This window comes from Tripterygium wilfordii, chromosome 2 (assembly GCF_013401445.1).
Source record: "Tripterygium wilfordii isolate XIE 37 chromosome 2, ASM1340144v1, whole genome shotgun sequence".
In the NCBI taxonomy this organism is placed as follows: Eukaryota; Viridiplantae; Streptophyta; class Magnoliopsida; order Celastrales; family Celastraceae; genus Tripterygium; species Tripterygium wilfordii.
In genome coordinates, this window is record NC_052233.1 from 1355805 (window position 1) to 1380612 (window position 24808).

Genomic DNA, 24808 nt, shown 5'->3' on the forward strand with positions numbered 1-24808 from the left:
TGAACATAAGAGAGAAAGAAAGCAATTGGACAAAGTTAAGTGAGTTTAAACCTTTGGGTTTTATAGACTAGGAGACACCAAAGAGAGCAAAGTTATTTAAGTGATCTTTGACCATTTGAGTTTTGTGGACTTTGTAGATAGAAGTTTAATTATTTTTGAATAAAAGAAGGCTAATGGTAGGGATGACAAAAAAAACCGATCCGAGCACTATTCGTAGGGTACCCGATCCGTTTAAAACCCGAAAACCGATCCTATAGGTTTTGGAAACGGTTTTCGTTTTCGTTTTCGTTTTCAAATTCGTCATGGTTTAGGGTCGGGTTTGGTTTTTGATGCCGAGTTTAGAATACCCGAACCGTTTAATAAAAAGATCCATTATAGTAATAATATTATAAATCATGCATAAAGGTGTACTATTAGGATACTAAATTATAACATGATAAAGCATATTAAAACGTATATATTTATAGAAGCATATTAATAAAACTATAAATTAGACTAATTTGAATTATAAAATCATAATTAATATAAATCATTCTCAATATTAATTTATATTAATATAATCATCAAAGAAAAAAATAAAAATATTAAAAGTTAAATGGTAAATGGGTACCCGATGGTAAACGGTTATGGAACGATTTCGGGTTTGGAAATTTAAATGGTTTTGGAACGGTTTTGGTATAGAGTATCTTAAATGGAAACGGTTTTGATATTTCCTAATTGGAAGGGTACCCGACCCGTTGCCATCCCTAGCTAATGGGGACGAATTTGAAAAAATATATTTTAAAAGGAGGGAAAAATTTAAAGAATGGATATTATATAGGGTATTTTCAAAAAATAAAGGGAGCATTTAAAATAAGGGAGGCAATTGCCCTCTTAGAGCATTCACAACAATGCATTTTTGTTGTCCCATGGAGGCATTTTATTGTCTAAAATAATGGCTCATGGAAAAAAAAGAAAGAAGATGTACAATGGAGTCATTTTGTTTGGTGCATTTTGCTTGGGCAACCGTGTAGCCATCGAAGTTGGTTGGCCTTGCAAATGACTTATTTGGTGCATCCCATATGATCCACAAACATATTTCATACATTTTTTTTGATGGGTCTCATCTCTATTACATAAAAATCAAACCATTAAATTTATATCATTGTACCCATCTTATTTTCATTCTTAACCACATCAATAAAACACAAATCTCCATATATTATCCATGTCCCAATAAAAAATCACCATCGTGATTACTCTTACTACTAGCGTGCATTCGCCCCTGCCGACCCATAGGTTTATTTAATGCACATATCGAAGGTAGTCGCTGTGAATTTCTGTATAAAAAAAAAAAAAACAAAACACGCTGGACTTGTGAAGGCATGAAGGACCCCACATTTCAATAACACCAAAATTACCAATAATGAAAAGTTTAAAATTGTCATCACGTCCTTGTTAATTTGGATTAATCAATTTAATTGGAAGTTTACATGATCATGATCATGATTTGACAAGGGTTGGAAGTAGAAATATTTAACTTAAATCTCAATACAATTAATCATACAAACCCAATTGATAAGTAACCTACCTGTTATGCCACAACAATTTAATTCTCTCTTTCAAACTTAGCAAACCAGAAAATTAGGTTACTAAGTGAAGTTATTATAATATTAATACACCGTTAATCTTGTGATATTTTTCGTTCACAGAACCTCAGGTCATCAAAGCAATCCACACTACGTTGACGACATATAAGACTGGGTCGAAACCCATGCGAGTAAGACTCCGGAAATGAGACAAATCCACGGAATCAATATTCCATAAAGAAATATCTCAATTGGTTGAACTCTTGACTTTGACCTTGGGCGACATATTCTCTAAGCCCAGAGAGATAACTGGTTCCGATATAATATATACAAATGAAAGCATTTTATATTTATTTGAAGGATATGAACACTGCTTACGTATTTCTGCCAATTACCGTTTAAAGTTCAAGGTAATTTACACTTGTGTGGTAACATTTGGACAAGAAGGAAAATAAGAAAAAAATGTTATTTATTCTATAATTGACTTCTATATATGCAAGTCTTGTACACCCTCGTCACTCCATTCTTCCTTTTCAATTTTTTATTTAATTTTTTTAGCGAGACTTTCAAAACAGTTATATACTTTGTGTGTGTATATATACATATATATATATATATAATTATATAACTATATATATATTGAATTCTGCCCTTGCACAGTAAATTCGTCTTGAGGATATTCATCGTATTTCCGTCAAGCCATTCTGCCACACATAGAGATCGTTCGCTTTCTTTCGACTCCTCTCAAGCCTCTTGATGTAGTGCGTTGGTCGTTCTTATATTCCACATCGGGTAGGCAGGAGCAAGTGAAGTGTTTTATATATGGTGGGCAATCTTCTCCCTGTAAATTGGTTTTCAGGGTTCAGGGTTGAGTTAGGCCCATTCATCACCTCTGCATTAGAAATCTAAACATCATAAGTTTTCTCACGTTCATTCACCAATTTAATTCAATTTGCATTATTAACTAAATTCTCTGTTTCTATATCAGACAGATTTTTTGGCTTATCAATATCTATAAAGCTTTGGACCAACCTTTTTGTTTTATGGATGGTCTTGTATATTTTTTTATCGCGGTCCACTATACTTTTAATGAGGACCTAATAGAGAATGGGAGATAGCCTAGTTGATATGGTTATCTGCCTAGGATCTTGAGGTCCAGGGTTATATTCTCACCATGGGGTTTGGGATTTGGGTAGTTTTTCATCCACTGTGGTTGCCTTCATGCCCCTTAGTGTGTGTGTGGCCTGTGGACCTTTTTCAAAAAAAAAAAAAATGAGGACCTAATGGATTTAAAAAAAATGAGCCCCTCGGACATGGCTTAGTGTGTATGGTCTGTGGCCTTTAAAAAAAAAAAAATAGGACCTAATGGATTTACCAGCTTTATATTACTTTCCAACAAAAAGATGAGGACTTGAGGAGTATATATGTGTGTATATATATATATATATATGCCCAGATTTAGAACCAGCTTGTGCTAGAGAGACTTGAACCCAGAAATGGCTCTGAAGAAGTTCATCTACAAAACAATTCTTCCAAGCTGTTTGAAGCCTCATCATCATGAGAAGCCATTGCCAGACCCAAAAATCGTTCAGGTCTCCAAACCACTTTCTTCTCAACGCTTATCGCTCTCCGATATAAGCTATCCCGGATCACCAATCTCTGTAACTCTCAGTAATCTATCAGCCTCTCTCGTTGGCTCAAACTTGCTCATCTTTACTCACAAGGAGCTCCAATTGATCACCCACAAGTTCTCCAAGAGTAATTATCTTGGTGAAGGTGGTTTTGGCACTGTGTATAAGGGTTTCATTGATGAGAAGATTAAGCCTGGACTGTTGAAGCCACAATCTGTTGCTGTTAAGGTATTGGACCTGGATGGCTCTCAGGGAGACATGGAGTGGCTGGTAAGTGATTTATCATTTGATTTAAAGAATTCATGATTAATTATTAGTCTTCAGAATTCAGATTAATGGTTTTGATTGTTTTTTTTTTTTTTTTCAGGCTGAAGTGATCTTTCTTGGTCAATTGAAACACCCCCATCTCGTGAACTTGATCGGTTATTGCTGCGAGGATGAACACCGGCTTCTGGTTTATGAATACATGGAGCAGGGCAACCTGGAAACCAAGTTATTCAAGGGTACCTCATGTTTTTCAGCACTAATGATATTTTTCTTTAGCCCTACGTCGTTCAGATTCGTAAAAAATTAAAAAAAAGTGTGTTGCGTGGAGAAGTAACATTTTTGAAATCTGTTTCAGGGTATTCTGCAACATTGCCCTGGCTAACAAGATTAAAGATAGCAGTTGGAGCTGCAAAAGGGCTTGCTTTCCTCCACGAAGAAGAGAAGCCGGTCATCTATCGCGATTTCAAGGCTTCCAACGTCTTGTTAGACTTGGTAAGACGATTAGTTTGTTGTTGTTCTCATCGATGATTATGTCAGTCGTTCCCATAATTTCAATCACTAAAGACATTTAGGCAATGTTTCATTTGCAGGATTATAATGCTAAGCTATCAGATTTTGGACTGGCAACAGACGGTCCACAAGGCGATGAAACCCACGTTACAACCAGGGTTATGGGCACGCACGGCTATGCTGCTCCTGAATACATAACAACCGGTACATAAGACGATTATTAATCTCTAGCTTAATTAAGTAATCAACAGCGATGAAGAAGTACTAATTTTATAATCAGTACTAATTTTTTTTTTTAAATTTCCAGGTCATTTGACAACGATCAGCGATGTTTACAGCTTTGGGGTAGTGCTTCTAGAGCTACTAACCGGTAGGAGGTCAATGGACAAGAGCCGTCCTGGTAGAGAACAGAACCTGGTAGCATGGGGAAGGCCTCTATTGAAGGACCCTCATAAGCTTGACAACATATTAATGGACCCAAGGCTTGAAGGGCAGTACTCGACAGAGGCGGCTAGGAAGGCTGCAGCATTGGCATACCAATGCTTGAGCCACCACCCCAAGTGTAGACCCACCATGACTACTGTGGTCAAGACCTTGGAGCCTCTCCTGGACTTAAAGGACATCCCAGTTGGACCCTTTGTGTACATTGTTCCTAGTGAAGCCAAAGATGAGAATAATGTCCACAAAGTTGAAAATGTACACAACAGAGCAAACTGTGGAAACAGAGAAGATGAAGAAGAGAAGGAGAAGAAAGAGAGGGTTCATCGTCGTCACCGGAGGGGTCACAGACATAGACGTCGAGCTCAGTCATTGAAGTCCCGGGCCGTCTACTCTGATACACACTTATATGAATCTCTTGGAACAAATCTGTACTCTCTTGATCCAATGTGACTAAGTAAACCTTATTTTCTTTTATTATTGATTGGGATATCTTAATTAAACTTTTTTGTTTTGAATTTGCTTTAAATTTTGTAAAAATTCCATAAATTTCTATAGATTTTATCCTGCAAACAGTATTTTCTAGCTGGCCAAATTCTTGACGTTCTCAACTGGTGCTACTCTACCAACATTTCTCAGGAGATTATGTTGGTTTTTCTACAATGAAAAGTCTGCCAGTCAATATTCCATGATCTATAAAACAGGCGTATTCAAAGTATCGATGATTTTACTGCAGATTCAATGTCTGTTCAACAAAATCCATAGAACTAGACTCTGCCTTCTTCACACCATAAACTTATAAGTCAGTAGTCTACACCCCATTTTTCAACAAAAAGCATCTCCATCGCAGTATTTCTCTCCTACCCACTACAAGTACTAGCATACCTTAAAAAGTCTTCATATGAATCTTGATTCAAATAAGATGATCTTAAAACAAGACTGCTAACACAAGGTAAGTGCAATAATAACCATCTCCTCAGACAACAAAATTCTAAGAATGACGCGCACAAGCACGGAATGTCATCCCTGGAAGATATAATTGAAGCAACACCAGACCATGTCAAAGGCATTTTGTTAGCTCCATGACAAAGTAAATAGCTGCATTATGATTTCAGAACCTCGAAAATGCTAATGAAGGATCTTTACATTAAACTAAATCAAAGTGGAGACTAGACATGAATTGATTTACTATCAAACATTCAAATTACAAGTCAAAGGTAAATATAATCACAGGATTTAGTTTCCTGGGTTTATACATTCTCAAAGATATATTACATTCAGCTACCATTCCTAGACGGTGCATCAAGCGGGACCTTGGATTCATATGTTTCTTTCACTTGTGCCAGAATGCCAGAATCCCAGTTTGCTATCCAACAATTAATTGCATGAGCTCTGAACATCAGCCCACCAAACAGACCAGCAAGGTATAAGTTTAACATAAAGTTTGACAAACCTTATACCATCCTGTCCAGATGACCCATTTGAATGTGTTGGAGATTAGTGCTGCATATTTGATGCACATATCTAGATTGTTCTGGAATATACTAGGATGAGCTAATGTAGATGAAGTCTAGAATATGTACATTTGGAGGCTAAATAAAACACTATGTAGAAGACACTAGTGTGATGTTAGACGGGTTCAACACCCCAAAAGAAGAGAGGGTAATATACTAATATGCCCCAAATGAAAGGGAGCTACAAGCTCCAAGAGATGTCATGGAGCCAGCTGCTCCAGAAAGTGATGTGAATGAAAAATATTATGTTGATGTTATTTAAAAATCCAATAGAATGACTGCCTCATCAAAATCTGAATCGAGTGGCTACGCAGAATCATGATGACCAGATAACTCACTGAGATCTGGATGTAAGCTTTCTAAAATTCAGTGATAACTGCACATCCTATGACAGAACTTTATTTTTCTTTCGTCTCCTCCGAGCTTTCCTTGAATGTGTTGTGCTTTTAAATTTGTCATCCTTCTCATCACGAACCCAATCCACATGGTATTTGTCGTCATATGCAACCACCTCGCCATCAATGAATGGTTCTCCTATGAGGAAATATGAGCAGATATAATAAATAAGACTAGTTTAGCACCAAATCTAGCACTAAGAACCAATCCACATAAGATCATATGAGATGCATTATTGCACTGTTGCATTTTTATATTTTCTGAGGCAAAAACATATAGAATCTCTGCTTTAGAAACAACATTATATCACTGCATTTCAACAATATTGCATAAATTTCCTTTTGATGCTTCTTATACCACCCAAATAAAAATTTGACACCTTGAAAAACCAAAGCAAGTGCAAAGCATACCAAAAACCTTAAAGAACAATATTAGACTTATTCTAAAAGCAGGAAGCACATCTATAACTATGAGGCATTAGCATATCTGCAATAAGGCTGTGCGAATTTGTCCTCCAACTCTGCCTCCACTCTGAAAGACTTGTGCATTGGAGGTTTTTCCTGCTCCTATTCCACCTCCACTTAGTAAATTTGTGCATTGGAGTATTTAACAAATATTTATTCGTCCGTTGGACAGCATACATTAAAAAAACCTCACATATTCATATATGATTAAGACCTGTGATGTCACCAAAGAAGCCTGGGAAGATACAAACACGAGATGCAAGGCAATTTCACTAATTAGAATAATGTAAGCGAAATAAATTAATTTCCCAACCAAGAACGACCCTAAAACGTCCATTTTACCAGCTGATGTCTCCCTCCCCTAAGGAAAATGTAAGTTAAAAAAAGTATAAATCTTGAACACTCATGTAGGGCAATGACAAATCCAAAAGTTTTTGTGATCATCTGTAAAGGAGTTACATATATACTTGAATGAGTCTATGATTCCAATCATAATAACAAGAAATCACATACTGAAATGTATAGGTTCAGTAAACAAGAGAAAATTTTAGCTCATGCCAAAAACACGATGCTTTGTGGAGAGATTGCAAAGTTAAGAAGTTATGCTCAATCAATATTGAAAAAATGACTTGTACGAATTAGGAAATAGTACCTCCATAGCTATCTTCACCATAACATAAATAAGAATCTGGTAGAACCCATTTCACATTAGGCAGGTCTGCATAACAACCAAAAGAATTGAATTAAATCCAGAGTGAAGTTCTGGAATGCAAGATCAAGTGCTGCTTTCTTGGAGAAAAACATCAGTTTCATTGATTTCAAAAGCTCCATATTCACATCAGATAACACTCATGCATTTGTTTGTCCATGTGTTGTTTCAGGCCCAAGTCTTACAACAGCCAAACACACTCTCCTTCCCTCCAAAAGTCCTAACCAAGGTGGAAAAAGGAGCTAGCACCCCATATTGATAAGGGTGTAATCCTGTGCCTGAGACACCTCCCTATCATGATCAGTACACGGCCGGCCATCTAAGGGAGAATATATCGTGTATCTAGTGTGTCTTCAATTTACCCATGGACTTCAATTTCCTCATTTGTCATCCACTAAATGAATCAAAATATGGAATCATATCAGTAGTCACAAAGGACCTCCTCCAGTAGCATCCCAATCCAAAGGCCTTCAGTCTCCATGGGCAACAGTGGAAAAACTGCGAACACTCATATCTGAAACTTCGATATTTCACTATCGGAAAGTCAAAATCTGCACATTATTTCCCAGGGGAAGACCTGACCACCTAATTTAGATGCTGCCTTAGATTTTTTCCCCATAAATTTATCAGGAAATGTCGGAGTACCTCCAGTTGCATCCTCAGTTTTTGCTGTTGCCTCCACTTCCTCCTCCGTTTTGCCAGGAAACACTGGCGGATTTCCAAACTGTTTGATCTCCCGTGCAAGTTTATCCGCAGATGCTTTGCTGGACATACCAGTGCAGTGGAAACCAAACGGCATAAGCACCACGGCACTCTAAGTCTATGGTATGCAGCAGCAAACTCCAGTTTGGAAAGGGAGAATGCATGTTCCATATGCAAAAAGTCGTTCATGTTAGGAAATGGAAAGTTACGGAAAATTTCTCCTCAGGTTCAGGAGCCTTGTCACCTGGCTCAATCCTATATACATCCCTCCCGCTCCTTCTAACTTTCACCTCCATCTCCAAGAGTTTGTCTCTCCTGGCGAAACTTCTATCGCCATCATCTTTTGCTGCCATCTCAAGAAACTTACACAATCTTTTATTCAAGGGCGTGTAGGGGAACAAGTCCACCGCTTTGTTTCAATGAATTCAAAGCCAGCAAGAGACACACAGAATCTAAGCCACAGAGTGAAATTGAAAAAAAAAAACAAAAAGAAAAAAATAATCAAAAAGACGACAAGAGGAAATTACACTTGATTTTGTCAGTCAAATTTTCCCGGACCTTGCAACCAAATGCATAGTAATACTTGGTGGAAACAGAGTATATTGATTTCTTAGCTTCCTCTTCACTGCATAGACCACAAAGGAGAACCAATCTGAATACGAATGCAGTATATATACACACATTGAGATAATTAAATATCAAAAATAGCTCCTCACTAAAACCCAAACCCCCAAACAGTATGCCAGTGAAATACAAGCTCTAAGTTCAAAAGCTGTGTTTTTACCTGCCCAAAGCCATAGCTAAGGTCTTGATATACCCACTAACGATCTCATCTCGAAATGGGTATCCCCGGGGAGCCTCCATGACCACCAGCCAATGCTCATAGTCACATCCCTCGACCAATTTCGGCACTCTAGGCAACTCGGACAACCGAGTAACCGGAAAGTCGGTGGTCGCCGAGCCTTCGGAGAACCATCTTGAAGAAGCTGAAGAGGAAACGCCAGACAGAGAAAGTGACGGCAAGTAACGTCGATAAAGAGTTGCCGTTTGATTCAACGGTTTTAGGAGGACGCCGAGTAACATTAGGCTCTGTTGTTCCCTGTCATCGATGAATTTCGAAGAGGTATTGTTCAAGTTCAAGAGGAAAGCATGGGTCATTTGGACTTGGAGGCCCATTAATTTCAGGGTGTTCTGGACTCCTTGGCCCAACAAGAGACCATACTAAGCCTCAACTTGTTAAAAGCCCAATTAGGTCCAATAACACAAAAAATAAAAAACCAAGACCTAATTGATTCAAATAGAGTAAATTTAAGTGGGCAACCGAGGCTCAGCAACAGCAACAAGTGGGAATTTTTTGGGGTGTTGAAAGTCCAAATAGTTCCTCCATATCCAACTCCTCTTTCTTCATATTGTTAGGCAATCCCCACTTTCTTAAACCCATGTAATAGATTAGTCAAACTTGATTTATAGGGTTATTATGATAACAGTTATCTTTACTGAACATGAAAAACCGTTATCATACCAAAGCTAGCGGTAAAAATATCATACTAAAGTTGAATTTTGATTATTGTTCCCAATACCAAAGTTAGCTATAAAATATCATATCGAAGAATTGGTAGCAGTATACCATTGCAGTGTCATTTTTTATAATCAAAAGTTTGATAACGGTACGATATTCAGTCTTTTACCGTTACCATAACAGCCATGATTGAATGACTTTAAGTCCAAGACTATATCCAGGGCACATTCTTCTTCCAGCACCAAATGGTAGTACCATGACCTTTGACATCTTCTGCCTTCCCAATTAAAACTTGATCTTGTCAAGTAATAATTGTGTTGATGTGGAGTCATAAAAACTCACCTCCATTTTTTCTCAGTTTCAGGCTTACGTTGATGTATTAGATACGACTTCGCGCAGAAGATCTCCATTAGGCACATCTTACGGGCTTGACGCCAATACGGCCGAATTAGGACCAAGTAATGTTCATAATAGTAGGTGGTATTAGGGCGGTCGGGCGCTCCAGGAAGGGCTCTTAGAAGTGAAGTGCCCATGCCTTCTTCAAGCGAAATCTCCTGGAAGGACACTTTGTCAACTTTCAACAGTGACTGTCCGAACAGCAACTCAAAGTGTCGCTAAAAGACTTGCACTCAAAGTGTTTGTTGAAAGTCCCATCCGTTGCTTGCATCAGAATTCCATTTGGGTGGTGGAGATGTGGACCATGAGGTTATTGAGTGTGGTGATGAAAGTGAAGCGATTGTAGGGTATGTATATATTGTTGGAGAGAGTGACAGTACAAAGTCTTCAAAGTCTTGAATTTAATCATATGATATTTGTATAATGTCTATTGAAAGTAGGGCGTTATTCATGTGGGTAGTGTTGTTTCGACGAAGCTATTAGACCCTAAATCACTGTTTTTTATGATGTTGCAGTTGGTATTTTTTTTTATGGCACAAATTGGTCTGATAATTGGATAATAAATACAACTTTTATCTTAAAAAGATCGATTTAATTCAAATATAATTAAACGTAACTTAAGCATGTAAGACTTTTTTTTTGAAATCTGGTTGAGAAATATGATTTTCATTGGAATCGAACCTTGAGCGCACATATGTCTAACTCAGTTAATTGTCAATCGAGTCACATATTGTTGGTAAGTATTTAAGATTTGTAGAAATACTATAATTATTTAATATATAAAAGTATCAACAAACTTATAGAGATTTATTTTCGGTCATTTGGGGTAATTCTAAAATATTAAAAACTTAATTTCATGTTTTTATTTCTGATTTTTTTTGTATTTGTTTAAGAAGTTTTTTTTTCTTTTGATTGATGGAAGATATTTTTGTATACTTGATTTTTTTATGGGTTAATTTTATAAGTATTTTTTATTTTATGTGCTAGTTTTTTTTAATGATTATAAAAAAATTTAGCCCATGAATATATAAAAGTATTAACAATTTCGAGATAAGGTGTTTTTCTTGGATTGATGCTGTATATTTTTGTAGTTTTTTTATGGGTTAAGTTTATAGCTAGATAATTTTATAGGTATTTTTTTATCCAATTATAATCATAATTTAAGATAAGTGTTATTTTTAAATTAATCTAATATAATAATTAAGAACTAAAAGTAATTAATTCTATTGGGATTCTCCAATCATAAATTATGCTTATAATTGGATAAAAAAAATAAAATTCGTACATTTACGTGATTTAAATATTTAAAACTCGCGAGTATCATAACTCTTTACTATATAAAAAATCTCAGTAATTCCAAGACTGATTTTCTTCCAAATCATTTGAATTTTATCAGAATTATATGGATACCTCAAACGCATACTTTTATCAGAATTATATGTTTATCTCAAATGCATCTTTTTATCTGAATTATGTGTGTGTTTGAATGTGCCAAACGCTCCATTTTCGGAGAAAAAAAAATATTTCGTCAAGCGGTGTATGACAATATCATCGCACCACGGTGAGTTTGAAGTTGAAGTTGTTAGAAACTACTTTCACTCTCAATGCAAAGTGATTGACCGTATTTTCAAACATAAATTTATCAAAAATGAATTTATGTCAAATGAAAAATATGTAATTTTACTCACATCTTGTTATAGCATTTTTAATGACCTATCAAATACTTTTTATCACCGTAAAATCACTTTTCCTCGGGCAAAAGAGTACTTTTCATCCTTCAACTATTGGTCAAGTTTCATTTTCGTCCCTTAACCTTTTTTTTTTCCCTTTTTCGTCCCCCAACTATGGGAAAGTACCATGTTTGTCCCTCGAATAAATCCGGCCATTGAAAAATCCTACGTGGCATCATATTGTTCGTCAGATCAGATTTTTCCCAACTTCCATCTCACTTGAAAGGACGAAAATGATATTTTTCAATAGTTGAGGGACGCAAATGGGAGAAAAAAAAGCTTAGGGATAAAAATGAAACTCACCCCATAATTGAGGGACGAAAAGTATCTTTTTGCTTTTTTCCTCGCAACAGTTTTGAACTTTTGGCGTGCTGATCCACAGGAATTTCCCATCACATTGCACTTCAAAAATCAAACATGATGGGGGTACATTATATTTGTTTTCAATTGTCATTTCGTTTTCACTTCACTTTTGTGTTAGGAATCTAAGCTATTAAAGTTTCTTTTTTTATTCTTTCAATATTTATTGAATAAAGATAAATTTTAGGTTAGGCTAAAAACATCATTAATTAGTTGAAAAAAAAAAGGAAGATGTTACTTTATTGCTAATTGGCTAAAAGATTGGAGTATACTATTAAAAGCAAGCAAGGATTGAAATGTAATGATGAGCATGTCAATCATTATCATCCTCTAAACCTTATCCCAAAATTTTAGATTTCGATGCAACACGTCACGTGCAAGGAGCGTTCCAACGAATTTTTCATTTTGAGTCATGTTCATAGAATTTGATAAAATTTTACATTGACAGCTGAACTATCGTAACCCTGTTCTTTTATCCTAACTTGGGACCGTGTTAATTATGATCATGTCAAAATGTGAGAAAATATTATATCGAATATTTTTTTTATGATTCATTTTGAAATTTTCATATAATATGTATTGGATGGCTGACTATAATAAATGCTCCATGGTACGTGAGTGCATCATAGGGGTGGCAAAAATTCGATCTCGGGTCGGTTTCAAGTCGGACAACAGCACGTGTTTACGAAATATTTACATGTTCAAACCCTAACTCGAATTGAATTTCTCACATTCTTAATTGATCACATCCGAATTGATTTAAATCCAAACAATTAAATCGAATAATAACCTAATCCGAGTTAGGGTCCAAACAAGTAAATCAGACAAAATTTATGTGTTTGAACCTGAATTTCAAACATGTAACTTATGTCCAAACCTGATTTAATTCGAGTCGGACAAAATCAATCATCCGGATCGGACAGAGTTTTGCCACCCCTAGTGCACCAGGATGTGAATGCATTTGAGACTCTTTAAAAGAGGATTGAAGAATTAACTATTTTTTCTCAGGAAAATTATAAATCTTCCAAGAAATTAATTTTCTTTAAAATAAAGACCCTAAATTATAAAATTAGTCGCTGTAGAGAAAGATATAGAGAGAGAATTAGGAGATCAAATATACTTATTATTATTATGAAAATCCAAATATAAATTTAAAATTGAGAGGACATCTGATGAGATCTGATTCTACAAACAGCTCCAGATCATGTAAATGTATATAATCAGATCGATCTTGTCAGTCAACTCTACTAATTAAACCTTATTTGCCAACCAATTAAGGCCAGGGTAGGCAGACGGCAAGCAATAACTTAGGTTGTCTTGCAATGAAGATCTCAAAGCATGTCCAAAGATTATTCCTATAGCCGGCACATCAACTCCAGCCAATCTCAACTCATGAATCAAGCAGATCCACTGCGATTTTACAGTTTACAGTAACTAAAATATTGCCATTGCAGTTGAATTGCACTTCATGTATACCCTTTCTTGGATTTTGTCTTGTTGAATAATACCTACAATTCTGTTTGGTTGCTAAGAAACTACGAGAAAGAAGAAAAGCATAATAGAAAATAGAGGCTTAGCTCCAAAAATCCACTATATGGCAACAAAATTATATCCACATAACATATATCTAACTTGGGAATTACATACTTATATATATATAATATTTAACAAGAAGAAGAAGAAATTGAGACAACTTTGAATTAAATTACATAAAAATGGAGCGAGCCCGATTAGAAGCGGCCATGGAAGAGAAGCTATTAAAGGAGACACCCATAACAGGAACAGCAAAAGTGGACTCCATAAACAATCTCTGATGGAATGTCTCAACACTTGCTCCAGCAGCCACCATGTCCTTGATTATACTTTGATAATATTCCTTAATCTTCTTTATCATGCAAATATACCTCAATTTCAACCACCTTAGTCTCAACCTCCTCAACACCCTTACCAACATTGGACCCTTCCTCGCCTTCTGTCCGCCTAGCCGGACCATCTGCATCTTAGGCCGCCGGACATGAACCCTCCTCCGCCCTGTCGGCTGCCGTAAAGTGGTGATTAGTTGCTGGGTTTCCGGTGAGTTTTTGGTTTTCAAACCCATCTGCATTTTAGGGAATGAAGTGTAAGACAATGTGAAGATAGATGTGTTGGACACAAAGATTGGAGGGTTAGGGGGGTTTATATAGGGTCACCAACTAAGAGAGGTGAGGCATAATTTGGGTATTTGGAGAGAGTCTTGATTTGTTGGATCCAATAGAATCCCACTACATGCATATGCTATGTGTACTTGGCCAATGCACCGTCCACTAGTTACACCAATAAATGTCACATGGCCCCCCATATCTTATAATTAAATTCTAATCCATTAATTAAAAGAAGGTGACAAAATTTCTAGTCCTCATATTGAGATTCTAGGGCCAAACAATGGTGAAGTACGAGTAGGGTTTAGAGTGAGCTAGAATTTTGTTCCCTTTCAATTAATTGACGCGGTGCGGGAGAACGGATCGATTGACTAGTTCATGAGTAAGCCAACATAATTTGGAATCCACGAAGGAAACTTGGAATCCAACAAGGAAATTGAGGGAATCCTCAAAATAACGTAGACTTATTTTATTTCAAAGATTCAATATTTTTAAAGATCTCCTAGCATGATGGCTTACAACCCTACAAATATTAAAACTATAAAACTCTAATAGATATGAAATTACCAAAAAGTATTAATAATAAAATTAGAAATAGACTTCTAACAAGATAAAGAAATAATTAAACTAAGTCTCCTAATTATTGTAACACTACTAAACTCGTCCTACATCAGTAACACAAAAGTTTATATTTTAGGTTTTGATGTGAAAAAGTCGAAACATTAATTCTTAAATCCTAAACTATAATATGTTGTTTAAAAAAAATCGTTATTTAACATAATTTTTAGGAAAAAATTATAGCTAAGAATTGGACCCCTTCCAGCTCAAAAACGCTGGGTTTGAGAGCTAGAATTCCTGAAATTCTTTAAATTTCAACCAGTTATAAATATCTAATGGTCCATATTTATTCACACGTCACCAATATAACTTTTTTTATGGCATATAGAACTCACACATATACAACACATACTCACAAATATACACAAAATATGTTGCATGTCCATGAGATTCGAACCCCCACACCGTAAATAAAAATACACAAATGATTAGCCAGCTGAGTTGAGCATTGACATAAGTTTAAATTATGAGAATTTAAGTGTGTTTAAATTCGCAAGATAACGTGGTGCATAATAATAAAATTGAAGTTTGCTTAACTTCTCAGGCATTATTATTAGTTCACATGTCACAGAGCACAAAGGGATCCGATAACATTCGTCGGCCCCTTATTACAGTGAACTGCACTTCAACTGCCCAACATAAGTGGCGTGCCCCACTCCCACTGCTCCATCTGGACCGTCCGATCGACTTAATCTACTATAAATCATAATGATTGAATGTCCACACTAACTCCCATCACAATAAGTTGTCTTCCTCAATCGCACGGTGCAGAATTGCTATGCACGCGCTCGAGCAGCAATCATAATTGCCCATGTGAAAATAAAGAAAGTGTGAATAATAAATTAGTAAATTAAGGCCCTCTTTGGTATCACTATCATTTTTTGTTTTTTTTATCTATCTAAATATGATGGAGGAAAAATATTTTATCTTCCCTTCCCTCGAATCACTCAATCCAAAGACACTCTAAGTCTTGTTATGTCACCGGTTGTGAAGAGGAAAAAGGTCTCAAAATGCAGACTGAATCGAAGTGAACGAGGAAGAGAATGGAGATGAATGCGATGAGATCGCGTCAAACTGCAGGAATTGTAAGGGTTGGCAACTGGTACATGCCAATGACAGTGTTTGGAGGGGCGAAACTATAAGCAGTTCCGCTAGCGAAGCCACAAACCAATCGTGATGGATCCGTCAGCAGATTCGCTGAACAAGAGAAGCGGATCTGCTCACTTTTTTATTTTTAAAAAATAATTTATTAATTCTACAACATTTCTTTATTACTGTTACTTTAAAAAAAAATTATTAATGTATTCTACTTAACCATTTTTTACTTAACATTTTTTTACTTAATATTTTTAATTATTGTACTTAACATTTTTTACTTAATAATTTTCTAATTATTGTACTTAGTATTTTTAAATTAATTTTACATCAAAATTATAAAAATATTTATAATTTATACTTATATTTATTATATTAAGTTTAAGATTATATTTATAATCTAGCGTCAGTTTTTAGTTCACCAAACACCCCACAACATTTTACACAGTTTTAAGTTCAGCTTTTTTTTTTCCACAATTTTTTCACTAACATTAAAAATCAATCTTTCTACTCTAACCAAATGAACACATTGTGTAGATCGGAGTCTAGTCTCTCCCTCCCGTAGTCATCGCTGTTTTGCCCATTGCCCCCATTCTACTCAATTTGTGATTTCTTCATTTTTTGAACATGAAGAAATTGATTTAAACTGATTAAAACTCAGTTGAGATTGAGTCTCAATCTGTTCATTTTTTTGGTAAATTCATTACTATGTTATGTTGTTTCCATTGCCATGATCACTGTTTGAATTCTCAAATTATGGAAGTCTGAATGAAGAGAAGCAAATTATGTTGCGGTTCCGCCTTACCAAACAGGCAGAAAGTAAATTAAGAGTAATAATCAAATAACTCCATGCATAGTTGTACACAATTTCATGATGATATGTGCTTAAGTTTATCTTTCACTTTATTTTTTTTAAGTACTGTTGAGAAATATACTTCATATTGGAATCGAACTTTGAACATACATATGTCTAACACAGTTGATTATCAACCGAGTCACCTCTCATTGGTATTTTTTAGTTTTTTTTTAAAATGTACACGATTTCATGATTTCATGCTATTTTTGGCAGCCGAACCCAATTCAAAAAAAGAATTCCAGCCCCCACTTGAACTTGACAGCCATACTACTTTGTCTCTTCTTCTTTTTTTCCTTCTCTTGTTCAAGTGGTCTGTTCTTGACCAGGCAGATGCTACCAATCCATGTGATGGTGTGCCACTTAAAGAGACTAATTAATCACATCATATATTCATTTTATTTCATTTTCACAAGATCAAGACAGAATCCCCAGGGTCCAGCTCTCACAAAACTGGTCTAAAATAAAAGAAATATTATCAGAAATCTTAGTTCACTTAAATAAACAAATATTATTGACTTTAAATTTATCAATTTATTGTGAATACTTCAGATATGCAAAACTTTGATTCTCTTGTCCGTCTTACTATGCAATACTTGAGCTCAAAAAGGGTCTTTATGGATTTAAATTTATCGATTTATTGTGAATATTTCAGATCTGCAAAACTTTGTTTCTCTTGTCCGTCTTACTATGCAGTACTTGAGCTCAAAAAGGTCTTTATGGATTGTTAGTTATGAGAAGCTTGAATTTTTCTTATGAATCATATCGCTTGATATTTTTCAACCGATGTGATATTATGTCTAACATTCCATCTTATGACCAACAAGAGTTGGCTTGGTTGGCAATCGACTGTGTTAGGCATATGTGTGCTCAAGGTTCGATTCCTATCATAAGCGTAATTCTTTGTGGTATTTCAAAAAAAAAAACATTTCATCTTATGGACTAGATGAATTGGGTCCACTCAAATCAACAAATCATAATCCAAATTCACTGGGGGTATAACTAAGTTATCGGGGGTCCAAGGATAGTGCCCAGGAAGATTTTTTTAGGATTATTTATATGGTACGAAGATAATCACTAATAATAGTTTCAAGCAATAAAATATTATATTTTTATTTATCACCGTTGTTTTTTATGAATTTTCATATTGTGAAAACACCCTATGACAATATGATTAATAATAGTTACAACCAACTCTTTTTCTATGAAAGATACAAGACAATCATTTAAAAATTGACCACTCATCTTATTGCGCAAATCCGTCTTGACAATATTCATTCCTAAAAAACATAAGCTGATATGATAAGTAAAAAAGATATGCTTCTTTGTTTTCACTAGCAATCTAGAAAGATCACCAAGCTCCTTTAACTAATTAAATTTGTCATTTGTTCGTAGATCTGCAATATATGTCTCTACTCAAGAGTCATGGACAATTCCTTAATGATAGATAGCATATGTTATCTATCGTGTATTTGTTTCTTTAGGCTGGGGTAATAGAGATCAAGGCTGGAAGCTCGATCAATGGGTTAAAAAGGATGAATGAGTTAGAATGGAGAAGATTTTCATTATTTCATATGGGTTGGGCTTGGGCATTGGGGGCCTCAAAGTAATAACCATTGGGGCGCATTTTCTTTTATATATATAAGCATAACTATATAAAAAAATTCACTGGGGCCTAAGCCTCCAATCACATCACTTCTGAGTGGTTCCGCCACTGATGGATACATCGAACCCGCACGATTTTGTTTCTCTGGATAGTCTCACTTTATAAGATAAGCTTGGGCTTAATATTACATTTTTATTTATCACAATTGTTCTCTACAAGTTTTCATATTCTGAAAACGTCATATTACAATATGATTAATAATAGTTTACCACCAACTATTTTTCTATGAAACATACAAAACTACCATTTAAAAATTAGTCACTCATTCAATTGCGTAAATCTGTCTTGACAACATTCATTTCTGAAAATCAAAAGCCAATACACAAAGCAAAAAAAAAAGAGATGCTTCTTTGTTTTCACTAGTAATCTAGAAAGACCACCAAGCTCCTTCAACTTATTAAATCTGTCATCTATTCGTACATCTACAATATATGTCTCTAGTTGATATTCAAGAGTTATGCACAATTCTTCAATGATAGATAATATATATATTGTCTAATGTGTGCATGTTCCTTTAGGCTGGGCTAGTAGAGATTAATGCGGGGAGCGTTGGCCATTGGACTAGAAAGGATGAATGAGTTAGAATGGAGGAGATTTTCATTATTTCATATAGGTTAGGCTTGGGCATTGGGGACAATGGGACATCAAGTTATAACCATCGAGGGCCCATTTTCTTTTATATATATAAGTATGGTGGATACATCGGTCGTACGATTTTATTTCTCTAGACAACCTCACTTTATGAGTCCATAAAAAAAACCTTTGTTGATTGTTAATTAAGAGAAGCTCGGACATTTTTTTTATAAAGCACATTGCTTGATATTTTCCAAGCGATCTAGGATTATAAGTGTAATAAATTTATAAATAAATTAACAATTTTAGTCCATGGATTGCATCCCTCAACGGACTCTTTTTTTTTTTTTTTTAGACTTTCTTTTGTGACATGCTTCAATAGGCTAATGGGCTTGTTTTTAATGTACATTTTCGTTATATGGTCTGTCCAACAAGGTTAAGAATCGTGTAGTAAGTGTATAACAGACACAATTCAACTACACTGGACACGGCAAAAAGCTACTCTGGACACAGCAAACTACAGATCTGTATCAGTCGGTCCACCCATAAAAATGGAACGAAGAGTAACCTAGGCTACCCTTCTAGGACCTCCAACCAAAGTCCTGGGTTCAAATCTAACCTGGGAAATTTAGGGTTAGTGATTTTTCTTGAAGAGTGAGGTGGGCTATGGGTATAATTTGCCCCTTATGGGTCTTATGTAGAAAAAACAAACATTAAAAATAGCATAATAAGCAAGAAAAGTTAGAGAAAGACGACGGCAAAAATAAGAAGCAATTGTCAACAATCTAAAAGGATAGACTTCCAACAAACTAAGCTGGCAGCCACTAATATATCATCCTAAGAAGCCTACACATTACACAAACAAGATTACAAGATACATACATCTTAGTTATCTTACTCCTGTATGCAACAACTGAGGGGCCTGAGTAAGAACATTACAAAAAAAACCCGGATGCAGGGGCCAAAGTGGTGAAAACATCCGGGACAATGACACACCCCACAGTAGGCACTAGGCAACCCAAAATTTCCATATCCGCTCGACTTACATTCATTTAAGGAAATGAGGACTAATCAACCCCGCAATCTCAAGAAACCCAACCCTATCTTTCCCGCCGAAAATCTTCTTCAGCTTCTCATCACAAATTATAATCTTCTTGTTTTCAGGATCCTAGAAATGCCAATGAAAAGTTCCAATCAGTTTCAAATGTATAGCTATAATAACACAGGGAAAGCATTTATTATGTCTCTAATGCAAAAAATACTTCCAAGAAAAAACTAAAAAGGCATCAGATATTGATACTAAGGTAAAAAAAAATACCCTTGCACAAGGCTACAGTAATGGGCGGGATCTAAGACAAGCATGATGTACACACACTTTACACCCACATATTTATGTAGAGAGAGTGTTCTTCAAGAATTGAACATGTGACCTCTAGGTTGCATCCCCGCAACTCTATTCATATTCCAATTTAACAAAGAATACATATATCCTTTCATTTTGGATCTGGGAGACTATTCAGCCCTAGGTCGATTTAAGTAGGCATATGGACCCAGAATGCATCCCCCGTTGACATTTTCAAGCTGAAGAAGATTTACCAACCAAAACACAGACCTGGTGCTTGGACAACAAATTAAAAGTTGCACAAAATCTGCTTGGAAAAGAATCTTTGGTGGGTACTTTTCTCTCCGGTTTTAAGGCCGTCAGAATATCAGGAAAGGATATTTTAGCATCGTCAGTGAATCCATGGACGAACATGAAACACATATCCTATTACACTCTTTAATGGCTACCACACAGCTTGATATTCGACGATTTTCTTTTTTACAAGGTTTTATGCCAACCATCATCCACTTTAAAGATATAAATAAATATAAATATGCCTATACCTATATATGTTTGTGTTTACATATATGTTGCTACTGGATTGTGAGTAAGGTGATAAAAAAAAAACTCCATACTCTCTGATGAAATGCCCCATTCTCATTCATATTTTATCTGCCCACCCCCAAAAGGCTTACTTACGATAACTCAAATAATTCTCAAATTATAAAGATACAAGAGCCTCCTTTTAATTTGTTTTGCACCTTCTTGTTGCTTCAAAGAAAGTACAACACAGTGCTACCAGACAGGAAACAAATGAGCATATTTCCTTCCTAAATGACTTGAGTAATAACATTGTTCCAAAAGTGCACAAAACAAACTCTTTTTTTAATGAACATATAAAGGTTTTAGTATTTGTTAATTTTTAGCATGTGTGCATTATGCCATTATCACAATTATATTTGCATTTCTACCACGGTTACCACATGTTCACCTGTTGCATTTCTTTTGAATAGCTAAAATTTTATTTAAGAACCAAAAGTAATAGGCTAATAGCATTACATATCTTCCGACTCAATAATAAAGTTGCATATCATGTTTATATTATTTGTATCACAACATTCACTGTGTAACATCAGCTGAAGAGAAACAGTGTCTTCAAAATATGCATTAAGAAGACATCTATGACTTGCAAGTGCATAAGGTAAAGCTAGAGAGCACATAAATTTATGCAAAGACAATAGAATTAGACGTAACAAGAAAGTGCACCGTAGACATGTATCTTAGGCAAAAAGCTATTAATAAGAAACATAACATTACATTCATTACCATAACCAAATATAAATAACCAAGATGCCTGTATCCGTAAAACCAATGACATCACTTCAAATATGGCAGAAAACAAACTTTCATACAAAAAAAATAGAAGAAAGCCACAAACAAACACAAATAGTGAAATATTAACACATGAACCAATCTAGCACACAAAATTTAAAAGAAGCTCCTTATCCATATACAGTAACAAAAGAATGAAATGGCGAAAAATTTATCACATATCTTAGGAAATAAAAATGGCATTCATGAATCACAAAGAAGGATAAGTGTTGAAAGATAAAGCACTACGGAACTCGACATCTCAAGCACTACAACATGAAGGATCCCTTATGTGCATGGTCTAACATCCAAGTTCCAACAAGAGAATCCAAGAGGAAAAATAGGGAAAGAGATGGAGAAAAAACACATACTGTGTCTCTATGGAAATAATATCTCCAACACTTACAAACAGAGAGACAAACAAGTATACAACATATAAGGGTAAACAATTCCCCTACACAAAGCTCCCACACCGGGCAGGGTCGGGGATAGGGATAGGCAAAATCTACGCAAACCTTATCCCCACATAATATTGAGAGACTGTTTCCAAGAGGAAGAATCTATCAGAAAAACCATTCAAAGTTTGGAAACAGAGAAAAAGATTCAGCCAATGATTACAGAGGGCAAATAGAAAATGTAATAGCATAGAACAAACTCAATCTACATTGTGGGAGAAAAAAAGGGAAAAATTTTCCAGCAATGCATTTACCACTTCTAACACAATTTAGTTCAGACCCACGAAGAAGAAGATATCAAATCAAACATTTCTCCTAATTCAAAATATCCAAATATAGCACCCTCAAATAAGTAAATTGACTGCACTGAAAAACCACCTTAAATTCCAAAAGAAACAGCTCCACTTCAACTTTTTAGAAAACCGCATACATCTCTTCCATGGAAACACCACTATAATCCTTATAAAAAATCCTAAAATCCACAAGTAGAGAGCAAACATCACCACTAAACAAGCTACCGAAACATGTCATCCAATTGAACCTCAATTCAACACCACTACTCCTCATTCTTACATATTCCAACAGATGATATATAATAAAAACCGAGAGTACCAAACAAGTTCCCACGGCTAAAAAAATCATCCAACATTATAAACATACAAGCCCTATCAAAACCCAAAACAACCAAAATCCACTCCTGGTACAACCCAATAATTCACATTCACAGAAATCAGAAAAACCTTATCCAAACAAGGGGAAAAAAAATCTTTCCCAGAAAACTTAAAAAGACACTAAAAAAAATTGGAAACGCAATTTCAAGAAGAATTTAGGCAGGAACCTGGAGATTGTTTTCCTTAATATGAGCCCAAATCCGCTTAAGAGCCTGAGTGCGAGAAATTTCAGGAGCCCCAACAAGGCTTTGCATTTCAGGTGAGACAGGGCGGGGCTTCATGATGCCTCGAGGCTGGCGCTCTCCGGTGACCACCTTGGAAGCGGTAGCGTAGGTTAAGGTCCGAACCATACGCAAGTTAGGACGAACTGGAGAGAGGCGAAGGGCTGGTGAAGATGAAGACTTGAGTAGCGGCGCCGTCTCGGCGGAGATGAAGGTGGAGATAATGCCGGAAGACACTGCCATTTTTGAATTTGTAGCGAGAGACGCGCACACTGAGAGGAAGGTGAGGGTTTTGTTTTGCTTTATCTTTGTTTTGGGTTTGCAAGAAAGACTGGGAGGAGATAGACTGAAAGAAACCGCCTGAGCCCGCCTTAATTTGGACGTCCTGTCGTTTGCTTTTTAGTGGATGGTTTTACTTAAATATCCTCCAGCAAACGAGATTTTGAGCCCAAGCCCATGGGCCCATCTAAGGAAGTGGTCCGATCTTAACTTCTTCATCTTAAAAGTATTGGCCTGGCTCGGCCCAATATTTTTTAGTTTTAATATTCATTTCCAATGTTTAGGTCTAGTTTCGTTTCTTTTCTTTTTCAGATCTTTGTTAGAGCCGGGCCTGGTATAGAATGCAGCCCCAATAGACCGGGCCTAGTCATGCAGGCCCTGCTTAAAACTAGGCCCGAGCCTGACATTGATCAGGTCTACGTTGTCCAAATTTTTAACTCAGTATTTTATACTACTTTTGACATGCTACTTGTATGAAGCATTTTAGTAGTATTTCATTGTCAAAAGTCAATATTGTCCCCATTAATTTTTTTTATTCCATTTATACCCTCACTTCATGTGTTATTATAAATTAATTAATAAATAAATAAATTTATTGATATTATAAAATATTTATCATTTAATATATGTTACTCAGCAAAAATGTTACCAGCAAAAGTTCAACCAAACACTACACAGCATTCGAGCAGCATTTCTACTACTAAAATTCTCCAACATTTCTACTACCACCATTTCTACTATCATATATGCTATTTTCAAAATGTCTTACCAAACTAAGCCAAAATGAGTTATATAAGGTTGTGTTTGGTATCATTTCAAAAAATTTTGAAAACAAAAATGAAAAACAAAAACATAAAACATAAAATTGAAAGTTGTTTGGTTGAACACTTAAAACTGGAATCAAAAACTGAAAAAAAAAATGTGTGTTTATGCTTTTATTTTCATAATAATGGAATATATCCACACCCCAATATTTTTTATAACTGCAGCCTTTGCCGTGTTTCACCATTGAAAGTATCAGCGGGAAGAAAAAAAGATAAGAAATAAAACAATAACCCAAAGTATATTTGATCATTGTCTTCATATCTATATGCAATTTGCAATCTGAAATCTTAAAGAAAGTGCAATCTATAATAATAAGTGTAACTAGTTTTGTTTCCAAAACTTTTAAAAACCTTTTTTTCTTGTTTTCAAAAATTTTGAAAACCTGTTTTTGGTTTTCATAAAAACCAAAACAGAAAATACAAACAAACAATATTTTTTGTTTTTATTTTCTATTTTTTGAAAACTAAAACAATAAACAAAAGTGATACCAAACAAACCCTAAGTGTACCTTTTCT

General features: G+C 35.4%; 3 protein-coding genes across 3 annotated transcripts; 1 reads left to right on the forward strand and 2 right to left on the reverse strand.

Annotated features, from left to right (window-relative positions):
• The first annotated feature begins 2987 nt into the window (after positions 1 to 2987).
• LOC120005938 (putative receptor-like protein kinase At1g72540) lies at positions 2988 to 4999 on the forward strand. The gene is made up of 5 exons (XM_038855822.1): positions 2988 to 3469; positions 3567 to 3702; positions 3822 to 3958; positions 4057 to 4180; positions 4284 to 4999. Exons 1-5 carry the CDS (start codon positions 3065 to 3067, stop codon positions 4865 to 4867), a joined length of 1386 nt encoding a protein of 461 aa, XP_038711750.1. The 5' UTR covers positions 2988 to 3064; the 3' UTR covers positions 4868 to 4999.
• A 571-nt stretch (positions 5000 to 5570) lies between these two features.
• Positions 5571 to 9357, reverse strand: LOC119980217 (multiple organellar RNA editing factor 7, mitochondrial). Its single transcript, XM_038822834.1, has 4 exons — positions 8984 to 9357; positions 8727 to 8824; positions 7441 to 7506; positions 5571 to 6462 (listed from the first exon to the last, which is right to left on the reverse strand). Exons 1-4 carry the CDS (start codon positions 9355 to 9357, stop codon positions 6314 to 6316), a joined length of 687 nt encoding a protein of 228 aa, XP_038678762.1. The 3' UTR covers positions 5571 to 6313.
• A 10531-nt stretch (positions 9358 to 19888) lies between these two features.
• LOC120007821 lies at positions 19889 to 23564 on the reverse strand. The gene is made up of 2 exons (XM_038858283.1): positions 23136 to 23564; positions 19889 to 20315 (listed from the first exon to the last, which is right to left on the reverse strand). Exons 1-2 carry the CDS (start codon positions 23430 to 23432, stop codon positions 20196 to 20198), a joined length of 417 nt encoding a protein of 138 aa, XP_038714211.1. The 5' UTR covers positions 23433 to 23564; the 3' UTR covers positions 19889 to 20195.
• Between the last annotated feature and the right edge of the window lie 1244 nt (positions 23565 to 24808).

Excerpts from the sequence above, each read along its gene's own strand:
- LOC120005938 (XM_038855822.1), top strand. The coding sequence starts at position 3,065 with ATGGCTCTGAAGAAGTTCATCTACAAAACAATTCTTCCAAGCTGTTTG. Across the intron at positions 3,470-3,566 it reads AGGGAGACATGGAGTGGCTG|GCTGAAGTGATCTTTCTTGG; the intron begins GTAAGTGATTTA and ends TTTTTTTTTCAG. Across the intron at positions 3,959-4,056 it reads CCAACGTCTTGTTAGACTTG|GATTATAATGCTAAGCTATC; the intron begins GTAAGACGATTA and ends TTTCATTTGCAG.
- LOC119980217 (XM_038822834.1), bottom strand. The coding sequence starts at position 9,357 with ATGACCCATGCTTTCCTCTTGAACTTGAACAATACCTCTTCGAAATTC. Across the intron at positions 8,825-8,983 it reads TTAGCTATGGCTTTGGGCAG|TGAAGAGGAAGCTAAGAAAT; the intron begins GTAAAAACACAG and ends TGGTCTATGCAG. Across the intron at positions 7,507-8,726 it reads TTTGACTGACAAAATCAAGT|ACCTGCCTAATGTGAAATGG; the intron begins GTAATTTCCTCT and ends GTTGTTATGCAG.
- LOC120007821 (XM_038858283.1), bottom strand. The coding sequence starts at position 23,432 with ATGGCAGTGTCTTCCGGCATTATCTCCACCTTCATCTCCGCCGAGACG. Across the intron at positions 20,316-23,135 it reads TTAAGGAAAACAATCTCCAG|GATCCTGAAAACAAGAAGAT; the intron begins GTTCCTGCCTAA and ends TGGCATTTCTAG.